The sequence below is a fragment of the Carcharhinus amblyrhynchos genome, chromosome 10 (assembly GCF_965287045.1).
Source record: "Carcharhinus amblyrhynchos chromosome 10, sCarAmb.v2.hapA, whole genome shotgun sequence".
Classification (NCBI taxonomy): domain Eukaryota; kingdom Metazoa; phylum Chordata; class Chondrichthyes; order Carcharhiniformes; family Carcharhinidae; genus Carcharhinus; species Carcharhinus amblyrhynchos.
In genome coordinates, this window is record NC_137333.1 from 88,878,489 (window position 1) to 88,906,010 (window position 27,522).

General features: G+C 43.0%; 1 protein-coding gene across 2 annotated transcripts; it reads left to right on the forward strand.

The window, feature by feature from the left end:
* Positions 1 to 1,808: 1,808 nt before the first annotated feature.
* LOC145349153 (dicarboxylate carrier UCP2-like) lies at positions 1,809 to 27,313 on the forward strand. 2 transcript variants are annotated; one of them, XM_080197548.1, is made up of 7 exons: positions 1,809 to 2,249; positions 4,823 to 5,006; positions 19,964 to 20,171; positions 24,033 to 24,230; positions 25,303 to 25,404; positions 25,482 to 25,662; positions 26,511 to 27,313. In XM_080197548.1, exons 2-7 carry the CDS (start codon positions 4,881 to 4,883, stop codon positions 26,620 to 26,622), a joined length of 927 nt encoding a protein of 308 aa, XP_080053674.1. In that variant the 5' UTR covers positions 1,809 to 2,249; positions 4,823 to 4,880; the 3' UTR covers positions 26,623 to 27,313. The 2 variants fall into 2 exon arrangements, with proteins under 2 accessions (XP_080053674.1, XP_080053675.1); XM_080197549.1 differs by lacking the exon at positions 25,482 to 25,662.
* Positions 27,314 to 27,522: the final 209 nt, after the last annotated feature.

Here is a 27,522-nt window from a genome sequence, read left to right on the forward strand (position 1 = left end):
TGCAGAGGGACCTCGGGGTCCTTGTGCATGAGTCGCAAAAACCCAGCCTACAGGTGCAGCAGGTGGTCAGGAAGGCTAATGGGATGCTGGCCTTCATAGCGAGGGGGATTGAATATAAAAGTAGGGAGGTCTTGCTGCAGCTGTATAGGGCACTGGTGAGGCCGCAGCTGGAGTACTGTGTGCAGTTTTGGTCGCCGCACTTACACAAGGATATTTTGGCCTTGGAGGGAGTGCAGAGGAGGTTTACTAGGCTGATACTGGAGTTGAGGGGGTTGAACTATGAGGAGAGGCTGAATAAACTAGGCTTGTACTCATTAGAGTTTAGAAGAATGAGGGGAGATCTCATTGAGACGTATAAGATGATGAATGAGATGGATAGGATAGAGGTGGAGAGGCTCTTCCCGCTCAGAAAGGACAGTAGGACTAGAGGGCACAGCCTCAAGATAAAGGGGGGGACAGTTTAGAACAGAGTTGAGGAGGAACTTCTTCACTCAAAGGGTGGTGAATCTCTGGAATTCTCTGCCCGTTGAAGTGGTGGAGGCTGCCTCGCTAAATATTTTTAAGACATGGGTTGATAGGTTTTTGATAAGCGAGGGGATTAAGGGTTATGGGGGGAGGGCGGGAATGTGAAACTGAGCCACGACAGATCAGCCATGATCTTATTGAATGGCGGGGCAGGCTCGAAGGGCTAGATGGCCTACGCCTGCTCCTATTTCTTATGTTCTTATCTCGTGTATTTATCTTGCTAATTCTCCTAAGAAGGAACATAAGAAATAGGAGCAGGCGTAGGCCATCTAGCCCTTCGAGCCTGCCCCGCCATTCAATAAGATCATGGCTGATCTGAAGTGGCTCAGTTCCACTTTCCCGCCTTCTCCCCATAACCCTTGATGCCCTTGCCTATCAGCAGTCAACATAACCCCCACAGACCTACTTCTGTTTGTGGGGGGAATACAAAAGTCTGTCCAGGTACCAACTGACTCAAGAACAGCTCTGCACATCAGTGGTGCTCAGGGTCCTGCCATTCACTGTGTATCCTTAACATTTGGTTTGGTTTCCAGCCAAGTTCCTCAAGTAAAAATGTCAGCCCACATTGGCAGCCAGATGCAATGTTCTCCAAGCGGATGTAAAGGGGACACACCTCCTCTAACTATTGGCTGATAAAATTAGGAAATTCTGGACGCTGAAAGGTTTGGACGCCTCTTGTGATCCCTTCAGGCATCACCAGCCAGCGACTAGAAACTGAATCCGGGAGATAAGTGTTGGAGGTTTGTTTTCAGATGCTAAGTATTAAAAGCTTCAACCCCAAGCAACCTCTACAGCTGTTCTACAAAATTCAAAAACTTTATTCCTAGGCATTGTGAAAAATACAGAGCCAACACACGAAGAACAGGAATTGGAAAACGCAGATAGACGTTGTCTATTACTTGATATTACACTGAATGAGATCCTTTTTATTCCTCCTGATAGGGCTATTCGCAGAGGGATCATACATTCTAGCATCGCCAGCGCAAGTCAAAATTCAATGTGTTATTTTTTTTAACAAGGAGGCAGTGCTTTTCAATGTGTTATTGGATTTAATCACCAATGTGGAATCCAAATGGGATGTACAGGTTAATTAAACAAATTATTTCAACTCACATAAACACGGAGGAAAGTATACCAAACATTAAAATGAGGTGGGAGGGCATCATTAACTTCAACTGTTATCTTCCCTCTCCATATGTGTATACACGCCCTTTGCGAGTATGTATTGCATAATTTAAAAAATCTGGCAGAAAATCAATTTGAATCGAAACTTGTCAGAGTGGTGAACTTATGTTACTTTTTAAACCTTTCCAGAATAGGTCAACAGTGAATCTTCCAAACCTCAACGCAGACGGTTAAGGAAATCACATCATTTATTCCCCCCCTCCCCTCCTTTCAGACTGTGTGGGTCCCAGTTTGACTGGTTCTGGGTCGTTGATTCACTTTGCAGTCTTTTAGGTTCTAATTGTCCCACGGGATCGGGTGATTGTACCTTCACCGGCGTTTAATTGATGGAAGTGGCAATGCGAGACGCTGAATCGAACTTGAAGAAGTCAGTCAGTCCCTGAGAATGTCCCGCCCTGGTATAAACATGTATAAATAGAGATCGGGACAGCCTGTTTACAAGTTGGCTGCGGAAGAAGTTCAGGGAAATTTAGTTCTTTTGGAATAGTTTTTCTTTTAAATGTGGCATTTACCGTTCCGTTTGTTTTTATATACATCAGGTAAGAAAGTGAATTTAATTTTGTGTTTTCCGTTTGGATAGCTGAATCAGGGAGATCATTATTTGATAATGCTCCACTAAATGTTTCATTAATCTCTTGTACATAACCTGCTCATTTGTACACTGTTATTGTTGTTAATGTCGCCAATATCAAATACGTTTGTATTTTGTTAATAATGTCACTAGTATCAAATGTTGACTTTAAACTGTATAGTATAGCTGTGACAATCATAACTTGTCCAGACGCATCTTAGTGTAATATTTTCTCCACCTGTCCCGCGGCCCCCGCCCCCCATTAATGGGTATTTGGTAAATGTTAGGTCAAATTTGCTTGTTAACCTGTGAGGAAAAAGGTTTTTCCAGCATTTTTTCGTTTGGTTAAAAAGTTTATAAATTTGTTGCTCGTTTGCCTCATGGCCACTGGTCTTTGGAAGCGGTGACTAAAATCGGCTAACATTTAAATATTTCACTGGTGATGTTTGTAACTCTTGAGGAGGTATCCTTCAGTGATGTGCATAACTTAAGTCATCTGGAGAAGGCATGGATCCCTGCTTCCCCGAAAACGCTAATACATTCTAAACTGGAATGTGCACAAAGCACACTTGGAAGACAGAAAAGGGAGAAGATGATGGCCTAGTGGTATTATGGCTAGAATATTAATCCAGAAACTCAGCTAATGTTCTGGGGACCTGCGTTTGAATCCTGCTACAGCAATTCCATTTTATAAAAAAAATCTGAAATTAAGAATCTATCAATGACCATGAAACCATTGTCGGAAAAACCCATCTGGTTCACTAATGTCCTTTTTTTTTAAGGGAAGGAAATCTGCCAACATCACATGATCTGACCTACATGTGACTCCAGAGCCACAGCAATGTGATCAAATCTCAAGTCCCCTTCAAGGGCAACTAAGAATGGGCAATAGATGCAGGCCAGCTAGTGATGCCCATGTCTGACGCACAATCTAACTACAATCCAATCCGTAGCCAAAGAATCTTATTTGCTGGCTTTTGGCAATCTGCAGTATAACTATAGTTTTAAACTAAATATCTGGGTTACGCTTTAGTATGTAGATAAGGACCAGGAATGACCATTTTGTGTTGTTCACCCCTGAGATGTAGGGTTGTTGGAGAGACAAGTGTTTATTGTCTTTTCTTTGTGTCCCTTGAGCCACTTTCTTGAACCACCACAATTTGTGCCCCTGATGTTAAGGACATTACCGATTTCCAATATGTGCCTTTGAGTGAAACTTGCATCTTTTGCCCATGTTTCCCCATAAGGATATGTGTTTGAGGGTACTGTATTGCTGCAATGCATCTTTGTGGTTGGTATATGGTACCCAAAAGGTGGAGGGAGTGAATGTTTAAGCAGGCAGCTTTGTCTTGGATGGTGTTGAGTTTCTTAAAACTGCATTCACCCAGGCAAATGAAGTGTATTGTTACACTCCTGACTTGTGCCTGGGTAATGGTAGACACAGCAAGAAGTCTCTCAACACCAGGTTAAAGTCTAACAGGTTTATTTGATAGTAATCCCATAAGCTTTTGGGGTTTGCCCCATTGTCAGGTGAGTGGAGAGTTCTGGTATCTGACAGAGCATATAACAGTCCGTCAGAGACCAGAAGTCTCCACTCACCTGACGAAGGGGCAAACCCTGAAAGCTTGTGGATTTACTATCAAATAAACCTGTTGGACTTTAACCTGGTGTTGTGAGACTTCTTACTGTGTTTACTCCAGTCCAACGCTGGCATCTCCACATAATGGTAGATAGACACTGGAAGTCTGTGTGAGTCTGTTGCTGCAGAATACCAGCCTTTGGCCCACTATGGTTGGTCTAGTTAAATTCCAAGTCAGTGGTTGCCCCTGGGGATATTGAGATACTTCCCCAATACACCTGAGATTTTATTTGGGTTTTTGTGCCTTTCCCAGGAGATCACATGGTTTTAGGTGGAATGGGGAATTGAAGGGCATGGTCTTTTTTAACCTTCTGGGGCGGCACTGTGGCTAGCACTGCTGCCTGTTCAATTCCTGGCTCAGTGCAGAAGGAGGCCATTCGACCCAGCAAATCTGCATCGACAACAATCCCACCCAGGCCCTTCCCCTGTAACCCCACTAATCCCTCTAACCTGCTCATCCCAGGACGCTGAGATAATTTAGGTTGGCCAATGCACCTATCCTGCACATCTTTAGACTGTGGGAGGAAACCCACGCAGAATGTGCCAACTCCACACAGTGACCCAAGCCAGCAATCAAATCCAGGTCCCTGGAGCTGTGAGGCAGCAATGCCAAGCACTGTGCCACCATGCTGCCCTCTGTCTATGCAGAGTCTGAATGTTCTCCCCATGTCTGTGGTGGGTTTGCTCTGGTTTCCTCCCACGGTCTAAAAGACATGTAGTTGAATGAATTGGACATGCTAAATTTTTCCTCTGTACCCAAACAAGTGTGGAGTGTGGCGACTAGGGGATTTTCACAGTAACTTCATTGCAGTGTTAATGTAAGCCTACTTAGGACACTAACAATGTCAAATTGCCAATTGTATTCTTATTAGTTTGTTTATTAATGTTGCCTTCCCTTGTAGGTTTGGCTGGAGAACAGTGTAAATTTCCCAAGCATCTGGAATAAGGCTGCACTTCAATATGGTTGGATTTAAACCGACAGATGTCGCTCCGACAAGTTGTGTGAAAGTTGTTGGTGCTGGTACAGCAGCCTGCGTAGCTGATCTTGTTACATTCCCTCTTGATACTACCAAAGTGAGATTGCAGGTAAAATTAAAATGTATGGAAACGTTGCTAACTATGCTGCTTGCAAACGTTTGTTTTTCCTTGTTGATCATCACTGTGGTAATAACAGATTGTAGCAGTAGATTTTTCCAAATGGAGAAATACACTACTGTGGGAATCAAAGATCCTACTAAATCTGCATTTTGAAGTTGGTGACTGAATAAAAATAGAGTAGTGCTGACCTTTGCTCTGGGCAATGATCTAGTGATGTGGCCCTTGTTATACCCTATTTCCAATGTCAGACTATTTCCAGGCATCCAACAACAGTAATAGCATCAGGACATGCAACCAGTCACTTTGATGTATCCTTACAGACAGAAAATCGGGCCATGAAAAGTATTGATTTTCCTTTTTTCAATTTAATTTTACAGAAAGGAAGTGATTTGTTTTTCTAAAGGTTAAAATATTAAAGATGGATAAATTTTAATTGCCATAAAATTAGTTTTCTAGGCAGAGTGAGTATTCAACAACAGTTATGAAGTTAGTGCTGTTTAAAAATCCAGTTACACTTCGTCCAATAAGATGCACCTTAAAATCATGCAACACAGAAGAGGCCCATTGAGTCTGCCAATTAGAAACTCCTAATCCCATCTATCAGCACTTGGCCCATAGCCCTGAATGTTATGATGTGCCAAGTGCTCATCCACGCACTTCTTAAAAGATTTGAGGCAACCCACCTCTACAACCCTTCCACACAGCACATTCCAGACTGTCACCACCCTTTTTTTTTCGTGACACATTCCTCCTCACCTTGAACCTAAATCCCCTCGTGATTGACTCTTCAACTAAGGGGAACAGCTGCATCTCATCCATTTTGTCCATGTCCTTCATAATCTTGTACACCCCAAACAGGTTGTTGCTCAGTCTTCTCTGCTCCAACAAGAACAAACCAAGCTCATCCAACCTCTTCTTCATAATTTAAAGGTTCCATCCCAGGCAGCATCCTGGTGAATCTCCTTTGTACCGCCTCCAGTGTGCTTGCATCCTTATAACATGGAGACCAGAACTGCACACAGTACACTAGCTGTGGCCTCAGTTCTGCACAAGTCTGATATGACTTCCCTTCTTTTGTAATCTTTGCCTCAATTGATAAAGGCAAGTGTCCCATATGCCTTTTTCACCACCCTATTGACATGCCCTTCCACTTTCAGAGATCTGTGGACAACACACCAAGGTCCCTTTGCTTCACAGCCGCTTCTAACATCCTACCATTCATTGAATACTTCATTATCAAATTACTCATTCCAAACTGCATCATCTCACACTTTTCAGGGTTAAATTCCATCTGCCACTTACCTATTTGATCATTCCTTCTACATTGTCTTTGTAGTCCAAGATTTCGCACCCCCACCCCCCACCTCACTGTTAACCACCCATCCAATATTTGCATCATCTGTAAACTTATTAATCCTAACCCCACCAACCCCCTTAATCATCAATGCCATTTATATAAATAACATATAATAGGAGGCTCTGTGGTAATGCCACTGGACACCTTTCCAGTCAAAAAAGCAGCCTTGTGTCATTGCTCTCTGTCTTCTACAACTGAGACAATTTTGAATCCAATTCATCAAATTACCTTATCCCACATGAATTTACCTTCTTTTACAAGTCTTCCATATGAACTACATCAACTGCACTGATCACCACCTCAAAAAAAAAGTCAATCAAATTTGTTAGGCATGACAAAGCTATGCTGACAATCCCTGATCAAGCTTTGCCTCTCCAAGTGGAGATAGATGATCTCCTTCACAAGTTTCTCTAACACCGATTGTGAGCGTCACTGGCCTATAGTTCCCTGGTTTATCTCTACAACCCTTCTGAAATAGCAGAATCACACTAGCTGTTCTCCAGTTGTCTGGTACCTCCCCCATGGCCAGAGAGGAATTGAAAATTTGGGTCAGACCCCCTGCAATCCCCTCCCTTGCCTTCCACGGCAGCATAGGATACAGTTCACCTGGACCTGGAGATTTAACCACTTTTAAGGCTGCCATCCCCTCCAATACCTTGTTCTTCCCTATGTTAATTTGCTCAGGAACCTCAGTCTGAGTTCCATATCTTCATCCTCCTTCTCTTAGGTGAAGAAAGATATGAAATATTCATTCAACATTCAATATCTTCTGGCTTTACCCATTGCCCCCCTTCCACCAGATCCTACTCTTTCCCTTGTTATCCTCTTTCCATTGATATACTTGTGAAATGTATCTTGGGACTTTCTCTGCTTTTCTAGCCAGAGGTTTCTCATATTCTGTCTTTGCATTCCTAATTTATTTCTTAAGCTCCGCCCTGTGCTTTGTATACCTCATTTAATACCTCCACAGATCTGCTCCCCTTGTACTTTTGAAAAGCCTTTCTTTTCATTTTGTATCCTGAATATCTTTGGTTATTCCTGGAACTCTGGATTTGTTGTTCTGATCCACCACCCAAGAAGGAACATGCTGGGCTTGCACCCTCTGCACTTCCTTTTTGAATGCCAGCACCCACCACCCCCCCCCCCCCACCCCCACCCCCACCCCCATTAGATTTTTTGTGGCTTGTTTATTTGCTTGTCCATAACCAGCTTAAATTGTACCATGTTATAATTGCTATCACCAAAATACTCCCCCACCACCAACTCGGTCACCTGTCTGGCTTCATTCCCCAGAATCCAGTCCAGCACTGTCTACCCCCGCCTTGTTGGAGCTTCCACATACTGATTTTAAAAAGTTCTGCTGTGCATGTTTCAAGAAACCTGCCCTTAACACTGTCTATTCCAGTTAATGTTGGGAAAGTTGAAATTGCCTAATATAATAACCTTTTTTTTTACACACCTCCCCAACCTGAGCAAATATTTGCTCCTCAATATTCCTCTGATTACCTGGGAGTCTATAATAAAACCTAACAATATGGCTGCCTTTTTTTATTCCTAAGCTCTACTCTCTCAGCTTCATTTGATGCCCCTCCAAGATGTCCTCTCTCCTCATTGTAGTAACGGACTCCTTAACTAATAATGCAATGCCTCCTCCCCTGTCTTGCCTGAAGATTCTATATCCTGGAATGTTGAGCAGCAAGTCATGCCTTTCCTTCAACCATGATTGTATTATGGCTACAATATCACCCTTCCACGTGCCAATTATTGCCCTTAACTCATCTGTTTTACCTGCAATGCTCCTGGTGTTAAATAGAGGCTGTCTAACCTGGCCTTACTCCCTTGAAACTTAATACAGCTGCACTCCCTCTGACTTGTTTGTTTTTTTTGCTTGTATAATTCCATGCCCTTATTCTGTTAACAGTCTGTGTCCCCTCCCTCTGTCAAATTAGTTTAAATTCCTCACAACTGCACTAGCAAAATGTCCCACAAAGATGTTTGTCCCATTCTGGTTCCAGTGTAGAGTTTCCCACTTGTACAGGTCCCATCTTCCCCAGAAATGGTCCCAGTGATCCAGGAATCTAAAGCCTTCCCTCCTGCACCAACTCTTAAGCCACACGTTCATCTGTACTATCCTCTTATTTCTGTGCTTGCTAGCACATGGCACTAGGAGTAATCCCAAAATTGCAACCCAAATGGTCTTGCTTTTTAGTCTACTGCCTAACTCACTGAGTCTCAATGCAAGAACTCATCACTCTTTCTATCTATGTCATTAGTACCAACATATACCATGACCTTGTTCAAGATTTAGGTACAATGTAAAAATAGATGATCCTTTAGGCACTACAAATGGAAAATTAGAGCTAAACAACTGGGTTGGGTTTTTGGATGGGATGAGGTTAGGCAATAAGTATTTTTAGCAAAACTGAGCAGATGGACAAAACTGAGCTGTGGATGCAAATTGAGCTTGAAGAGATGGGGGGGGAAAATGATTGAGGGGAAGGATTTGTTTAATGATCAGAGAAGATACAACTTGTTTTTTTTTTGAAAGGGTAACCAAGAAGGTAGATGAGGGCAGTGCAGTTGATGTTGTCTACGTGGACTTTAGCAAGGCCTTTGACAAGGTACCACATGGTAGATTGTTGCATAAGGTTAAATCTCTCTGGATCCAGGGTGAGATGGCCAATTGGATGCAAAATTGGCTTGATGGCAGCAGCCAGAAGGTTATTTTACAAACTGGAGGCCTGTGACCAGCGGTGTGACTCGGGGATCAGTGCTGTGTCTGCTGTTATTTGCCATTTTTGTATTAATGATTTGAATGAGAATATAGGGGGCATAGTTAGTAAGTTTGCAGGTGACACCAAGATTGGTGGCATAGTAGACAGTGAAGAAGGTTATTTCAGATTGCAATGGTATCTTGATAAATTGGGCCAGTGGGCTGACGAATGGCAGATGGAGTTTGATTTAGGTTTTGGTAGATTGAACAAAGACAGGACTTGCTCAGTTAATGATAAGACATTGGGGACAGTTACAGAGCAAAGCGATCTAGGGGTACAGGTTCATAGTTCTTCAGAAGTGGAGTCACAGGTGGACAGAGTGGTGAAGAAAGCATTGTGTGCTTGGTTTCATTGGTCAGAACATTGAATACAGGAGTTGGGACATCTTGAAGTTATACAAGACATTGGTAAGGCCACACTTAGGGTGATCAGAACTGTACACACTATTATAGAAAGAATATTATTAAATTAGAATGCAGAAAAGATTTACTAGGATGCTACTGGGACTTAATGGTTTGAGTTATAAGGAGTGACTGGATAGACTGGGACTTTTTCTTTGGAGTGTAGAAGGCTGAGGGATGATCTTAGCCTGTAAAATAAGGGGCATAGATTGGCTAGATAGTCAATATCTTATCCCAAAGGAGCCTAAAACTAGGGGGCATAGGTTTAAGGGGAGAGATACAAAAGTGCCCAGAGGGACAATTCTTTCACTTGGAGGGTGGTGAGTGCTTGGAACAAGCTGCTAGAGGTGGATACGATTTTGTCTTTATAAAAGCATTTAGACAGTTATGTGGGTAAGATGAGTATAGAGGGATATGGGCTAAATGTGGGCAATTGGGACTAGCTTAGGATTTTATATATTTTTTAAAAAAGGGCACATAATCAAGTTGGGCTGAAGGACCTGTTTCCATGCCATAAACCTCTAGGACTCTGACAACAAGAAGTAAGCAGGCAGTGGAAAATTTATGGAAAAGGAGTTGAGATTGTAGGAAGAGTTATGTCCAGATGGCAGCTTGTATAAATGTGGAGACCAGACAAACATTTGAAAAAGGTGGAGTGAGGAGGAGTTTGATGTTTGGATTTGAGCAAACTTAGAAAGGGAGTGTCCAGGATAGTTTTCAGCATCAGTGCCTCATAGTCACAGAAGGGACAAGCCCATTATGGATTTAATTGACTGCATGAACACTTAATTATTAGGTTTCCTTGAAAGGGAGAAATGCATAACAGCTACTAAGGTCCTAGTAAATTGAGCAAACTTGTTAATCAATAAAATGACAGATTTGAGAGGCATTTAAAACAAATTTAGTGTGAGCCTACAGCATTACCTGACTGGCAGCCAATACAAGTCACTGAGCACAGTGATTGGTGATCAGGACTTTGAGTTCAGACATGGGCAGCAGAGATTTGGGAAGTTTAAGGATAGTGTTGGGGACCAGAAGGGAGAGTTTTGGAATAGTCAAGTCTATAGAGGTGTTGAAAGCATAAATGCTTCTGGATGGCAGTGGTTAGCACAGCGCCAGGGTGCCAGGTTCAATTCCAGCCTCGGGTCACTGTCTGTGTGGAGTTTGCACAATCTCCCCATGTCTGCGTGGGTTTCTTGGGTGCTCTGGTTTCCTCCCACACTCCAAAGATGTGCAGGTTATGTTGATTGGCCCTAAACTGACCCTAGTCTCAAGGGGACTAACTTGGGGTTGCGGGAATAGGCCTCGGTGGGATTGTGGTTGGTGCAAACTCGATGGGCTGAATGTCATCTTCCTGTACTGTAGGGATTCTATGAACATTCTAGGTGCAGATGAGGCTGGGACTGTGGAGGGGGAAATAGGCAATTTGGTGATTGGAGTCAGTGTCTTGGATCGAATTTGGCAGGAAGTTGTGAACTATCTTGGTTTAATCTCTGTTACCATGGAGAGAGATGGAATCAGTAATTCGGGAACAAAGTTTGGAGTGGGGACTGTAAGACTTCTCACCAATGGATGTCGGATAGACAGTCCAATTTAATTTAACAATAATGGGGGAATCATGAGAAGTTGATGGTGAAAGAGCTGTCAGTGACAATGTGAAAACTAGCACTCTGCTTTTGGAACTGTGGGGCAGCTTTACGAGGCTAAAAATAAGAGGTGGGTGGGTGCAAGGATAGATCCTTGGGTGACACTAGAGGGAATGATGCAAGTACGAGCAGACATTGCAAGTGATATTCTGCCTACAGTTCAGGAGAGGTCTAAGAGTCAGGATGGTTTGCACAGCTGCATCAAAGGCTGTTGACATGTCGAAGGAATAGTTTCAGTCGTGTAAGATGTCATTTGTGACCCATAGTTAATGGGAAGAAGCCAGTGGCGTGACTGAATTTTTTTTTAATTGTAGGTGGGGCTTGCTCCTCCAGCATTCTGTTTTAATTTACTCCTTCAGCCTAATGACTGTTTAGTTACAAATGATAAAGTCCCAAATTAGATTCACTAATTGGCACTGTCTCTGCATGTGCAAGAAGTGCTCCACCTAATGTTGTGGCATTAGCAAACGCAGTCTAACAACAATACCTGACTTTTCTAACACCTTCCTAATCAGAATATTTAAAATAAAGAGCCAGGTAATGGTCACAGATTGAAATCCAATTAAAAGACCTGCATGTGGTTGTTGGTGAATATACAAGGCTCCTCACTGGAGGATGCTGTCATGTCTCTTTGTAAGTCTTCTGTTGCTTTGACATTTGGAGCCATGTGTTTGAAGCTGTAGTGCAAAGGCACCTCTTTTCATTTTGCAGTTTATAGACCAGGTAACCAGATTCGGGATTTTCCTACAGCAACGTGTGTGAGGACAAAAAGGATGATAGAAATTCACAGAAAAATGGATAAGGAAAAGTCTGAGAGAATTGGTTAAATTTCTGACTGGGGACAGAGTTTACAGATAATGTGCAAAGATATGGCATGAATATTGTGGCTGTAAGTCCCTGCAGCAATTGACTCAGAAGAATCTTGCGTTGATTGCCTAAGAAGAGTACTTCAACAATCAACCAAAAGTTGACCACTTCTCTGGCACCAACAGCCCATGCAAAGATGATTATTCATTCGTCTGTGGGAATAATCACAAAAATATTTTCATGTGGGTGGCACGGTGGTTAGCAATGCTGCCTCAGCACCAGGGATCCAGGCTCGATTCCTGATTTGGGTCTCTATGTGGAATCTGCATGTTCTCCCTGTTTCTGCATGGGTTTCCTCCAGGTGCTCCAGTTTCCTCCCACATTCTGAAAGATTGTGCTGGTTAGATGCATTGGCCATGCTAAATTCTCTTGAGCCTATTTGTGACAATAAATGAACTTTAACTTTTTGCAGTATGATGGGCTGCCAGCCCTGGAAAGGACAACTTGATGCTTTTTGTTTGCACACTTGAATGTATTACTGTGCAGAGAAAATGGCATTCATCAAGACTGAAGATTCTGAGAGCTCTTCAGGTATTGCATAGGAATGTCCACGATGCACATTCACTCTGGTGACATGCTATAGTATTAAACTGAGGGTTCCTCAATGTCACTTTGTGTTAGCAATTTGACAAATGGGTGAAACCATGATCAAACAAGGGGTGAGGTCATCCCATTGCACTGGGGGTGTACTGATGCCCATGACTGTGGGTTTTCCTAGGATAAGATAAAGGATCAGGGTAGCCAATGAACTTAAACCTAGGCTTCACCTAGTGCAATTCTTTCAAAGCCATTTTGATTATTTTTGGCTAAGATGATGTGTTAGATCAAGCTTGGGAGGGGGTGCAAAGTCTTGTCAGCCTGGATCTTGTTTTATTCCCATCGTGGTCCCCAGATGAGGACCTGATTTGAATTGGCTTTTCTGATTTTAAAAGTAAAAATAAAGACTATATTGCAGAAGAGAGACCTCTTGTATTATGATGTGCACTAAATATGAAATTGCTTCTCTTAAATCCATTTTGTGATATTTATGCTCAAAGTTTTGATTTGAAGACCAGGGATGTCCATTAGTGGCATGGATTCACAGTTTAAGGGCATTGATTAAGCACCTTGAGCACATATAAAGAGAGACTTCCTGGGTTGGACCAAGATGGCTGTGAACAGGGTCAGGTAACAGGTGGTTGAGGGGCCTTTGACCCTACTGTCTGCCCCTTCCATAGTTGCCTCTGTAGGTCTCCTTAGAGAAGAAGAGGTGGTGGTGTCTGGCATGAGATCTTCTATGACTAGTGAGTGCTACAGGGGTTAAAGTGCATCATCAACCCACAAAACATTGTTTTGCCTTTGGATTCACTGTCCTTTTAATGGGCTACTAACTTGTTATTGTTTATATTGGTTTGCTCTGGTATGAAGGAGGGATTTGGACACAGATTAACTAAAACAATAGCAAAGATTGGAAAAATTAGAGAAATGAGGAACCAACAATAGTTCCTTGGGGGGAATCCAGTGACGATGGGGAGGGAATGATTAGAATGATTGCAGAAGATTCTTTGGCTGGGTAAGTAAGAGTGAAATTGGATGAGAACAGTGCCATTCAGCTGGCCTGTAGAAGAAGTGTTGTAACATGGTGCAGTCAAAGATTAGAGGAATTGAGCACTTTGCATACTGTCATGGGAGTATATCATCTCTGCTATAATAGCCTTTTTAGTGTTGTGATAGGGACTGGGCAGGAACATGCATTTGTGGAAAAATGAGCACTGTTCTGGGGGATCAGCTTTTTAGAGAGGAGTGGGAAGTTGAAAATGGAATTGTAGTTTTCATGGGCAGAGGGGATGGAAAAAGTGGCTTGTTTTGAGGAGGGGGGTGGGGGGGACAGATGTGAGAAGAGAGCCATTTACATTGGCTAACACCAGGTGCTAGAAGAAAGGTTTGCAGAGTGTTTAGCACTGCTGCCTCACAGTGCCAGGTATCCGGGTTCGATTCCGGCCTCAGGTCACTGGAGTTTGTACGTTCTCACCGTGTCTGCATGGGTTTCCTCTGGGTGCTCCTGTTTCCTCCCACATTCCAAAGATGTACAGATTAGGTGCATTGGCCATGCTGAAATTGTCCCTTAGTGTCGGGGGGAATGTGTGGGATTACAGAGATAGGACCTGGGTGGGATTGTTGTTGGTGCAGGCTGTATGGGCCTTCTGCACTGTAGAGACTCTGAACAGCTGATTAGTAAATTGGTGGGAATAGGTTAGGGAGGATAGGCTAGATCTCCTAGACCAGAATAGCTTGATGGGATGAAGGGAGTTGTAGGAGAGAAACTGAAAGCTGTGAGTTCAGAACTAGAACAAAGGGGAGGCTTGGCAATACAGTGAAGTGATAGATTTAATCTCCTTTAAAGAAGGTCCGTGGGCTCCTGGTATTGAGGGAAGAGAGTTTGCTTTTGGAATAATCTCCAGCTTTTCTCTATCCTGGAATAGTGAACTGTTTTGATAAGACGAGAGCACAAGCAGACCCTATGCAGTGCTTGGTGTAGTGGCAATGAAGCACTTCAGCCAATTGTGCAATCCATACGTTCAGGTCTGACGGGCAGGAGACTTCACGAGTGCTTCGCATTTTGAATGTGTGTGGACGGGGCAGAGTCATGGACTACAAGGAAGGAGGTTTGATTTATTATTGTCACATGTACTAGTACACAGTGAAAAGTATTATTTCTTGTGTGCTATACAGACAAAGCATACTGTTCAGAGTACATAGGTCTATAAGGCTATAGTTTGCACCCTCTCCTCCCCTAAAAAGATCAGCTTAATATCAGGTCCATTCAAAAGTCTGAATTGAAGAAATGTGTTGTATTATTGAAGAACCTGCTGACTTTCAATGAAGGAAAAGCATAACTGAGGGATTTTAAGACACTTTGGGGGAACGATACATACTTGAGATGATATGTGGAACTTGATCATTTTGCTGTCCAAGGGTATGATTTTGTGGTATTTTCATTTATTTAGAAGAAACTTTTGGTGCTGCAGGGAAATTGGAAAGGACAAAATTTCAGTCTTTTGGACTCCTGTCAATGAAATATTAACGGGCAGCTCAGTATCGAGCAATAGACAAAGTCTTTTGCATGAACCGAGATAGCCAGTCTACACCATATCACCGGCAGATATTGAATTAAAGGTGCCATCTCTGTCACGTCCAGTTCTCTGGCAGAAGTTCACCAGGTTCTGACATATTGAGACTGCAATGTCCTTCAACAATTGTTCCACCCCACCTGAAGTTTCCCCAATCCTGTTAGCAGCAGGAAGGCACATCTCAATGAATTCACTTGTTCTGACATTAGAATTTGAGATTCCTGTGTCCAAACCCTTTAACAACTTCAGTTAGTTTTGGCAAAACTGTTTTCTCCATTATTTATAGTTGAGGGACAGGCTGGATCTCATCTTTTTTTCCTTGAGAAAAGATCCTGAGGGGTACAGACAGGGCAAATAGTGAGAAACTGTTCTCTCTCCAGAGTACATGAAGAACTAGAGGGTAAAGATCCAAAATAATGGGCAAAAGGAGAAGGGGATAAATTAACTAAGGGTGTTAAGGTTTAGCATTAAACTGAAAGGGGAAAAACCATACAATATGGTAAGCCAGACGAAAGTCAACAAAAGATGCCCAAAAGGGAAGATAAACCTGAGAGTAAGGGTTGTGGGGGTAGATTAGAATCTGACTCTGCAGAATCTGCTTGTGGTTGATGCAGACTTGATGGACCAAATGGGGCACAGTGGGGATTCTGAGAAGAAGGCCATTCAGCCCATCGAATCTGCACAATCTCACCCAGGACCTACTAGTGTAACCCCATGTATTTATCTTACTAATCCCCCTCATACAAAGGGGAAACTTAGCATGACCAACCCACCTAACCTGCACATCTTTGGACTGTGGGAGGAAATAGTCGGCATGGCTTTGTCAAGGGTAGGTTGTGCCTTATGAGCCTAGCTGATTTTCTTTTGAAAATGTGACTGAACACATTGACGAAGGAAGAGCGGTGGATGTGGTTTACATGGACTTCAGCAAGGCATTTGAGAAGGTCCCCCCATGCAAGACTTCTTGAGAGAGTGAGAGGGCATAGGATCCAAGGGGCTTTGGCCTTGTAGATCCAGAACTGGCTTGCCTGCAGAAGGCAGAGAGTGGTTGTGGATGGGTCTTTTTCTGCATGGAGGCCAGTCACCAGTAGAGTGGCCCAGGGATCTGTTCTAGGGACCTTGCTGTTTGTCATTTTCATAAATGACCTGGATGAGGAAGTGGTGGGGTGGGTTAGTAAGTTTGCCGACGATACAAAGGTTAGTGTTGTGGATAGTCTGGAGGGATGTCAGGAGTTGCAGTGTGACATAGGATGCAAGACTGGGCGGAAAAGTGGCAGATGGACTTCAATGCGGATAAATGTGTTTGGTCCTGCCAAAATGGACCACATGGGATGAAGGAGTACAGTATCAAGGGTAGGAGTCTTAGCAGTGTTGAGGAGCAGAAGGATCTTGGGGTCTGGGTCCATAGGATGCTCAAATCCTCCTCAGATGGAGGATGTGGTCAAGCAGGCGTATGGTGTACTGGCCTTCATTAATCGAGAGATTGAGGTTAGGAGTCAGGAGGTAACGCTGCAACTTTATAAGACCCTTGTCAGACCCCAGTTGGAGTACTGTGCACAGTTCTGATCGCCTCACCACAGGAAGGATGTGGAAGCTATTGAGTGTAGAGGAGATTTACAAGGATGTTGCCTGGATTGGGAGGCATGCCTTAGGTTGAGGGAGCTAGGTCTCTTCTCCCTGGAGAGACGAAGGATGAGAGGTGACCTGATAAAGGTTTATAAAATGTTGAGAGGAATAGATAGGGTGGATTGTCGGAGGCTATTTCCCAGGGCTGAAATGGTTGCTACGAGAGGACATAGGTTTAAGGTGCTGGGGAGAAGGTACAGCGGAGATGTTAGGGGTAAGTTTTTCACTTGGAGGGTGGTGAGTGAGTGGAATTGGCTGCTGTCGGTGGTGGTAGAGGTGAACTCACTGGGGTCTTTTAAAAGACTTCTGGATGAGTACATGGGATTGGGAGTTACAGATAGTTCTGTGGCTTGGTAGGTATGGATGCGATCGGTGCAACTTGTGGGCTGAAGGGCCTGTTTGTGCTGTAGTGTTGTATGAAACTGGAGCACCTGGAGGAAACTCATGCAGACACTGCGAGAACATGCAAACTCCACACAGTGACCCAAGCCAAGAATCAAAGCTGGGTCCCAAGTGCTAAGAGTTAGAAGTGCTAACCACTGTGAGACAATGCCAGTGGGAAAGCAGAGTTGACAATTCTAATCAGATCAGTCATTATCTCATTGAATGGCAGAGCAGACTTGATGGTCTACTTCTGCTCCTATCTTTATAGTTTAAGTAATATCAGGAAATATTTTTTCAATCGGTGAGTGGTTGGGAGTCAAACAAATTTCCTGAGAGATTAGTGATGATGGGTTTGATTTGGGATATTGCAAAAAGGAATTTTTGGGCACAAGGCGGGAAAATGGGATTAGATAGAATGCTTTTCAGAGAGCAAGTGCAGACTCAGTGGGCTGAATGGCCTCCTTTTATACACTAAAAGATAGTGTAATTTCCTACAGAGTTTCTGGGAGGGCCAGTTCTAACTTTCTCCTCTGCAGCAACATTTCCTGCTCAAAAAGCCTCAGGTTCTGTCAACAGCAACTCGACACCTCAATGAGTTTCTAATCATGTTTCTGTCCCTTCTCAACTCCTATTGCCATAGCAACCTGGAATCACATTCTCCAAACTGAAAAGGGTTTACCAGGAATTTGCTCCCCACCTGTAAGAGTTAGAGATATTTTTAAACATCATTTTATAAAAGTTGAGCATTCATGACTGTTTATAATATCCTTTTTGTCCATACTCAAACTGCAATGTTCCTAAATAAAGCATTTTTAATTGAGCCTCATCAGCATCTCTTGTTCTTTCATTTTTAAAAAAAAAAATTCCTATCACATCTGTTAACAGCCATCTATCTATAACCTTTTATGCTATACATTCCTTTAACTAGCAGTCTGACAAGAACCAGGGGCATTTTCTACCCAAAATATTTCTGTAACCTTCTCATTGGTGCTCTCAATGCATCCTTGTTGGTCGACTACATGTCTACATTTTCCATGAGTACTAAAGTCAGTTGTCTCTGAAAGCAGCCAGGGTGACATTGTTCTCTCTCACTCCCCCTCTCCCAATCCTAATCGGAAGAAATGTAACTGGTTTTTTCACTGGTTCTTCAGCAGCTCCTGTTTTGTAAGGTGAAGAGGCACATATTTAGCTCGAGGTCTTTCTGCCTTCCATGGAAGCTATTCTGCCTCAGGTTATGGGAGAGTTGGATCAGTTACCTTCACGATAAGGTCTGGAGAGTCTATCAAAAAGATCTTCACGGTACTGGTAGGTCTTGGTGAGAGAGGATGGAATATCTCTCAAACAGAGGCAGACTACTAATGAAATTCATTTGTATCTAGGCACAAGCCCTGACCCATGAGGGGGCTCTGCTTGGTGGAAACCCTTAGAGTGGGAAAACACTGCGATATCATTTGACAGGTTGGTGACTTTGGAGGGGAAGGTGTGAGGGCCAAGGGTGCACTGGTGGTCATCAAGGAGAGCAGAGGGGTGACTCAAACTGGGCTATGAGCTGAGGGTGAGATGAGGAGGCCAGTGAGCCAGCAGAACAGCAAGGTCATTGAGTGAGCAGGAGCAATTTGAGCCTTAGCCAGGGCTGGACGGCTGAGGCCATACCATAGCCAGGCAGCCATAGCACCAGCGCAACAATGAGATAGTTGAGTGAGCAGGGTCAACTTGAAACTCCAGGCTCAGCAGAGCAAAAGAAGAAACCTCTTCAAAAAAATTTGTTCATTAAAATCAGGAAGCAACACTATCAATCTGGCAGTCAAAAGCAAGGCAAGGGGGTGAAGCTGGACAAGAAGACAGCTTGTCACTTTTACTTTAGAAGATTTAAATTATTGAGCAGTGCACAAACTGCACATTCATCCTCGAACACCCAAAGTATGGGGGAGTTATCTGACGACTTGCCAATTTCTGGAGATACCGCATTGCCTGAAAAGGTTGAACAAGAAGAAGTGGACTGTAAAAGGGGAAGGGAACTACAAGATGCTGATGATTCTTTATTATTCTGACTTGAATGGGCTTGGATTTCAATTTAGTAATTACAGGCTCTTTTTAAAAAAGCAGCATTCGATTTTGTCTTTTGCATTCTGTGGGGTGGGGATGGGCAGACAGGAAGGGAAATGGCTTCACCGTGTGGGAAGGGGTGTGAGGATGAGCACAGGACCCCAACAGTGTAAACCCACTATTGCTTCCACTTAAAGTCCATTCTGAATTTTATTTCCTTTTGTTGGCATTTGCCTTTATCCTTGCATGACTTTGGTCACTGGACTAGTATTGGTCAAGATTTGTGCCCTACACTCTGACATAGAATGGCTATTGGTACGATTCTCCACATTGCTGCATGATTTTGAGTGGGGACTGAAATTCCTTGTCAAATAAGTGTGGCTGAAAGCAAGTTCTGCAGCACCATGTTGGCTTGTGGGATATTGTGCAATCTTCATCAATATTGAACACACTTTGTTGCTGAGTGAAACAGAAAGGTAACTGTAGGGAATGCATTGACTGTAGTATTGGTTTTTCATCTTATGACAAGAAAAGGAACTGACCAGAAATGAATAACTATCTGGTGGGGGGAGGGAACATTCATGAAATGTTTATTTTTCTCCAGAAGCAAGTAATGAAAGCTTGAGTATTACACTTTCGGGTAACAAACGACATATAACAACCAAGATTATAGAAACTTAATAGTAAAACTCTGCATTAAGGGTAATCTAAATTAAATCCTGTTCACCATGCAGATTCAAGGAGAATCCAAATCTATCAACAGTGTGACTTCTCCAAAGTATAAAGGCGTCTTTGGTACCATGGTTACAATTGTGAAGACAGAAGGTGCGAGAAGTCTCTACAATGGCTTAGTGGCCGGTCTGCAACGTCAGATGAGCTTTGCATCAGTGCGCATTGGACTTTATGATTCTGTCAAACAATTCTATGCTAATGAAGCTGACAGTGAGTATCTGTAGGACAGTGTATTCCAGTTTTTCTATCCCTTTGTCTTGATTTTTGCATCAAGGTGGTCAACTGTGAGCATTTTCTGCTGTGGCCATGACCCCATTTCTGCCACGTGGGTTGAGAAGGTGCAGGTTTCACAGGCTGGCCTTCTCTGGACCTTCTTTGCCAACTTCCAGTATCTCTCCAAGCAGTCAGTCATGGACATCAGCCATTGACAATGTCCACCATCTTATCCCACCTCCAGGTATTCGTGGAGGTTTGAATGCCCTGGAGTTGTTAACCATTGACTAATTCACCATATAGAATATCTTTGGCTATAAGCAGTCATGCATCTATGTCTTTTGGTCTAAATTGAATAATTGAGGGTCAGTGTGTGGGTGGGTGCATGTGTTGCTGGCAGACTCTTTCATTCAGTTTCTCGCTCGCACATCCACACATTGTGGCATCATCAGGCCAGTATCTACCTATCCCTCTCTGGGCCTGATATACCCGGAAGCTGTTGTTTGGCTTCCCTTGGCCTGGCAGTACTCTGCACACACCCCAATACTCCTCCAGTCAGAGACTGAGGCAAATAGGAGGGAAACAGTCCATGAAGAATCTTGCGTTGAAACTCACCCTTTGACTGGGAGTTTGGAAACTGGTGCTGGGAGCTGTGGAAGGGGGGGGGGTTGTCCGGCCCCCACCTTGAACAGGGCTGGTGTAGAACATCCTACGTTTTTGAGTTCAACTTGTTTTGCCCATCTCGCCCAACTGTTTAGAGGAATGAGAGAGGATCTACATTGACAGAGTAGATACCAGGATGCTCGCATTCCTGGAAAGACTAAAATTAGGAACATATTGTTTAAGGATTAAAAACTCTACTATTTAAGACGTGAGTTGAGGTTTTCTTAAGGGCTGTTACTCTGAAATTATTTTCTCCAGAATGTGGCAGGAGCTGGGTCATTAAACTTATTCAAGGCTGAATTACAGATTTTTAACAGACACTCCTGTGGAGTGGAATGAGAGGTAGGTGGCAAAGTGGAATTGAGCCTACAGCCAGATCAGCCTTGATTGTATTGAATGGTGGAGCAGGCTCAGTACGAGGGCCTGCTCCTATGTTCCGATTGGTGATGACCTCCCTGCCCTTGTTTTCACTGGCGTCATTATCTTCCCAAAAAATCCTATACATCTTGCTCAGCCTTGAGCAGCTCCCGTGCCAAGTGAACACTCAAGTAGGCCTGGTCTCTTGGGCTGAGTGTCCAAAGTGCCTACAAGTTCCATGCAATTGTGCGGCACAGTAGCACTGCTGCTTCACAGCTCCAAGGACCTGGGTTCGAATCCTGTCTCGGGTCACTGTCTGTGTGGAGATTGCATGTTCTCCTTGTGTCTGCATGGGTTTCCTCCCACAGTCCAAAGATGTGCAGGTTAGGTTGATTGGCCGTGCTAAATTGCCTCTTAGTGTCCTGGTATTAGTGGGTAAATGTGTAGGGATATGGGGGTGGGGTTGTGGTCAGTGCCGACTCGAAGGGCCGGTTTCTGAGTCTATGGCTGTCTTGCACATATTATCAACCCAGCTCAGTCATCTGTTAGTGCCAAGTACATGTTCCTGATGTTCCAGCTTGCCAGTCAGTTGTCATTTTTTTTTTTTTTGCCTGGTGTGATGGGTTCCATCCACTTAAGTTTCAAATACCCATTGAAGCAGGTGGCTCTGCCTGTTGTGGGTCAGCATCTTGCTGATTGGGGGATTCTGACTTGAGATAGGTGCTGGCTAATAGTGGGACATGGCGTCTCCCATTGGACACCCCCTACCAGAGTACCCATTAATTTCTCCATCAATCGAGCTGTGCAGTGAGCCTAAGTGATGTTTAGGTTTGATTTTATTGGTCAGAACGTTGAATACAGGAGTTGGGACATCTTCTTGAAGTTGTACGAGACATTGGTAAGGCCACGCTTGGAATAATGTGTACAGTTCTGTTCACATTTATTATAGGGTATTAGCAAATAGAGTGCAGAAAATATTTACCAGAAGTTACTGAAACTTGATGGTTTGAGTTATAAGGAGAGGCTGGATATGCTGGGATTTATTCCCCTGGAGAGTTGGAGGCTTTGGGGTGATCTTATCGAGCTCTATAACATAATGAGGGGCATAGATATAGTCAACATCTTTTCCCAAAGGTAGGGGAGTCTAAAACTAGGGGGCATAGGGTTAAGGGGAAGAGGGGCCAATTTTTTTTTTCAGAGGGTGGTGAGTGTCTGGAACAAGCTGCCAGAGGTGGATATAATTTTTTGTCTTTTTAAAAAGCATTTGGGCATTACATGGGTAAGATTGGTATAGAGGACTATTGGTCATTGGGACTAGCTTATGGCATAGACTCAACTTGTTTAATGGCCTGTTTCCTTGCTCTAACTGTGATAGAACTGGTGAAGTAAAATTTGAGCTGTACTCTTTGGGGGACACATCTGGACATAAAACATGGAAATTTCTGGGCTTGCCGAATGTCAAATCCCCCCACCCCATGGAGGACTTGTATATTTGGCCCCCTTTTTCTATTAGCATTGCCACTGGTGCGGGCTAAAAATGAGGTGCACAACAAACTGCATTGAATTCTGCATTCTCACATCTTATTGGACATGCAAAGTAGGAAACAAGTGAGAAGGATGGGAGCAGACTTCAGGAGGACATAGGTTATTGAAACAAATTGAGTCATAAAGTGAGGTGATGCATTTTCAAAGGCAAGGAAATAGAAATTAAATGGGGCAATTTTAAAGGATGTGCAGGAGCAGAGCCCTCTGTTTACACACCTTTGTGGCCAGGTGAGTTGTTAAGGTAGGGTGGCATGATAGCAGACACTGCTGCCTCTGTGCCAGGGACCTGGCTTGGGTCACTGTGTAGAGTTTGCATGTTCTCCCTGTGTCTTTGTGGGTTTCCTCACGTGCTCCAGTTTCTCCCACAGCCCAAAGATGAGGATTGCGTGGATTGGCAAAACTAAGTTGACCCTAATGTCAGGGGGATTGGCAGGGTAAATACATGGGGTTATGGGGATGAGGCCTGAGTGGGATTGTGGTTGGTGCAGACTTGATGGGCTGAATGGCTTCCTGCACTATAGAATTCTATGATTCTACAAGATCCTTGGTTTTATAAATAAAGGTATTGAGTAGAAAAACTTTTATCATTGGTTAGGTCTTGACAATATAGTATCTAATTTGAGACACCATAAAGTTTAAGTGCAGATCAGATTGATAATGAGGATGCGAGACTTTGGTTCAAGTGAGTTCAGAGACATTGGAATTGTCTCCCTTTTTTTGAGCAAAGCAGTTTACTGAGGAATTTGTTCGAAATTGAGAAATATTGACTGTCAATGGGAAGAAAGTGTTTTATCCAAAAGGAGAGGCAGTAACCCTGAATTGAAGTGACTGGCAGATGCCCTGGAGGGTGTGGGTATACCTGTGCAAATTATGATCTGGAATGTGCACCTTTTTAAAAAAGGTGGTGAAAACTGACTTGGTAAATTTCAAAAAGTATTTGCTTGCATCATTTGAAAGAGAAATTTACAAGGCTATGGATGATGGGGAGGCACTATTTGGAGGATTTCTTTTTGAGGCAGCACTGATACAATGAGCTGACTGCACCACAATCACCAACCCCACCCCTGAACTTCCCCATCTCCACCATATGAATCTATAATTCCAAGCTACAGCACGGTATTTTTCCTCCACGCAAGTAACTAGGTCCAATGCACCTGTTTCCCATATGATTAACTTTTTTGCCCTTTGCGCACACCCAATGCACAGCTTTGCCCCATTCTCCTTTTTAGAAGTGATTTCTATTTGCTGCACTCTAATGTAATCTCTCTGCTTTTTGTTTTTGTTTTGTTGCAGCCATTACCATTGCCAACCGTTTGCTTGCTGGATGTACAACAGGTGCTATGGCAGTCGCCATGGCTCAGCCAACAGATGTGGTGAAAGTAAGGTTTCAAGCACAATTGAACCTAACTGGTGTGAGTAAGAGATACACTGGGACTATTGATGCCTACAGAAAAATCGCTAAGGAGGAAGGACTTCCTGGATTATGGAAAGGTCAGTGACGGTCTCAACCATAATTATTTTTGAATCAACTTGCTGAGCTATTGGCTGGTCTGCATTTCACATGATTATTGATGTGGTGGAGTCTAATTCTCTTCCCACACCTAAGGTGGACTTTTGTCTGTTTCCCTAGCTGGTAATTCCTGGAACACAATGCCAGGGGATTGTATCTTGAGAGGTGCCACTCTGCGTTAGGCAGGGCTAACCAGGAGTCTCTCCTGCTCTTGCTGCCTGTCAGTGGCATGTTTTGAAAAATGAGCAGGTTGACACATTCTATCTGTTTTGACCATGTTATGAATGTACCTTCCTTGACCATCAAGTCCTGGGGCAGGATACAAACCCTGAGCTTCTGGACAGAGGCAGGGATGTTATCCACTGCAACACAAGACCTCCATGTGCCAGATAGTTGTGCTATTTAACACCTGAAGATTAAAATGGGAACTCTGTTTGGGGCACGTTTATTGGTGTGTACTAGCCAGTCAGAGTGGTCCCTGAAGTGACTGAATTCTCTAATGAGAAGCTCTGCCTTGTTTTCCCCCTCCCTCTAGGGAGTGAAGCAACTGAGTTTAAAAATCCTAGTTGATGTAAGAGTGGGAGTGAAATATGGGATGAATTTCTAGATTGAGAGAGCAAAGTACTATGTTGGAAATCGGCAATCATCCAGCAATGCTGGAAATATTTTATGGGTCTGGTCTCCTCTTCTGAGATTATGGCTGGAATTCTCTGGCTATTCACATCCCACTGCCAGTGATAGTTAGGATGGAGAATTTGGCTCTTAGCCAAATCTCCATTAACTGTAGGGAGATTGGAGAATCCTGGCAGCAAGGGAGGGCTAGTTTCACTACCAAACTTGTGACCTCTCTCCCACATTTACTGTTGAATTCATGAAGATAACACGCAACTTTTAATTGCTTTATAAATATGTATGCAGTTTCATTTCTTTATCAGTTAAATGGTTGTTTAATATGATTCAGCATGGGCTGAATAAACTTCCCAGTAAAGTTATGTAATAGAATTGAGAAAAGGCCAATCTAGGTATCACCTAAAGCATTTGTTGGTTTGGCAGGTACGTTACCAAATATTGTTCGTAATTCTGTTGTCAACTGTTCAGAACTGGTGACTTATGATCTGATCAAGGATGCACTGATAAAATATAATCTTCTGACTGGTAAGTGACACCCATTGATTAAATATATAAAGGCTGAAACTTTAATAGCACAACATAATTTAAGGTTTTATTTGCAGATAACCTTCCATGTCACTTCTGTGCTGCCTTTGGTGCTGGATTCTGCACAACCATTGTAGCTTCACCCGTCGATGTTGTGAAGACCAGATACATGAACTCTCCCCCTGGCCAATACAGAAGTGCCTTGAACTGTTCCTTAATCATGTTAACAAAGGAGGGTTTCACAGCTTTCTACAAAGGGTAATACTTGTTGATTTTTAAATGTTGAGAATGTGAACAATAGGCAGACTTTGGGATTAAAATCCCATAAAGTCTTGTACCATTTTCACATCAACCTATAAATATAGCAAGTCCCTTGGCTCCCATGCCAATTTGGCCAATGGCTTGCTTTCTTCCAGGGCAATCCTACTCTGACCCTAATCCCAATCATCGTCCATTTGAGCCTTTTTCTGACTGCCACCCCATAACTGACTTTATTCTCCCTCCAAGATCCATGGATTGTTTCCTTTTAACTGTTCTTGATATCCAGCCTCCTGTTTTGATTCATTTCAGATAATATCTGTCCTTGCACATTCTCACACTCTTTACCTCCCTAACTCATGAGTGATCTCTTTACTGTCTGATGAACAGTCACTGATTCTATCCACTTGAACCCAGAACTTTGCTTCATAACTCATCATATTCCATATCCAATTCCTTGTATCCAAGTCTGCTTTCTAGGATAGAAGGCCAATCTGCATACCACTAAAGCTCAGTGGTTAGCACTGCTGCCTCAGTGCCAACCACTAAAGCTCAGTGGTTAGCACTGCTGCCTCACAGTGCCAGGGGCCCAGATCTGATTTCCCTGGTTGTCACCATCTGTGGGAGCCTCTCATTCTCTCCAAAATGCTTGGGTTTCCTTCCATGATCTGAAAGGTGTGCTGATTAGGTGCATTGGCTGTGCTAAATTCCCTCTGTGTACCTGAACAGGTGCAGGAGTGTGGTGACTAGGGGATTTTCACAAACTTCATTGCAGTGTTAATGTGACTTTTTTTTGGGAGGTTTCTTCTGTTTTTCAGTTGAACACTGATTATTTTATTCTATAACAGGTTTATGCCATCTTTCCTACGGCTGGGGTCCTGGAATGTGGTGATGTTTGTCACTTATGAACAGTTGAAACGCGCCATGATGCTGGTTAAGCAGTCCTGGGAATCTTCCTAATGTTCTCTAACCTTTTTGAAATTAATTTGTATAAACATGACAAAGGGCATGGATTTCTTAAGCATTCTGTTCTAAAGGATGATAACATGTTCATAATCGCTGGTCGATTTTATTATAATGCGCCAAATCTTGCTGCTGGCTTTATTTCTTAAATTGAGGTACTTTTTTCCTAAATTGTTTTTTTTTGTGTGAATGTATTTTTATAAAGTGAATAAAGGTTTTTTTGGAATGCAAAAGCACCTTAATGAAATGCAGTTTGTGGGTGAGTGAGGGGACATCTGTATGTCTGCTCTTTATTTATACAAATACTCCCAAAGTTTTGACACAAGGACCATGTTACTAAGCAGGGGTTGGTCCACATTTTAAAATGTGCACGTCCCTTTTTTAATATCGTCTTAATCAGTGCTGATGTGTTTAAGAAAATAAAATATTTTAATTGCCTCATGTGAAATCAAATGTTGCAGTTGTCAGGATGGGAGGGAAATTGCTTTTAGTGATAAGAATGTGTGTGTCACAACAGCCTTGTCATAGGGTTACCTATCTTGGCTGTATTTTTAAAGAAGTGTACAAGTTCAGATCCTAACATGTAGGTTTTTAAACCTTGTGGTGGTTTTGTTTAATTAAATGCATATCAACACTTGCAGAAAGAATTTGCACATTGTTAAAGGACAATAAAATACTTTTGAACTGCTGTTGGTGTTTTTAATATGGACATGAAAGAGCCACTTTGTACTCAGGTCCCATAGGGAACAGCAGACCCCAATCCCCCTAGTTTCCATGACAATGGGAGTCAAAAATAAATCAAGAACATTGTTAATTTCAGTGGTTTTAAGTATGAAATAAACAGGTTCCTTGATCCACTTTTTTTTGTGTAAAATATAGTCTAGTTCTTCATCAACA

What these genes read in the sequence shown, in the direction of transcription:
- LOC145349153 (XM_080197548.1), top strand. Translation starts at nt 4,881, where the DNA reads ATGGTTGGATTTAAACCGACAGATGTCGCTCCGACAAGTTGTGTGAAA. An exon ending in CTATGCTAATGAAGCTGACA is followed by an intron (nt 20,172 to 24,032) that starts GTGAGTATCTGT and finishes GTTTTGTTGCAG; the next exon opens with CCATTACCATTGCCAACCGT. An exon ending in TTCACAGCTTTCTACAAAGG is followed by an intron (nt 25,663 to 26,510) that starts GTAATACTTGTT and finishes ATTCTATAACAG; the next exon opens with GTTTATGCCATCTTTCCTAC.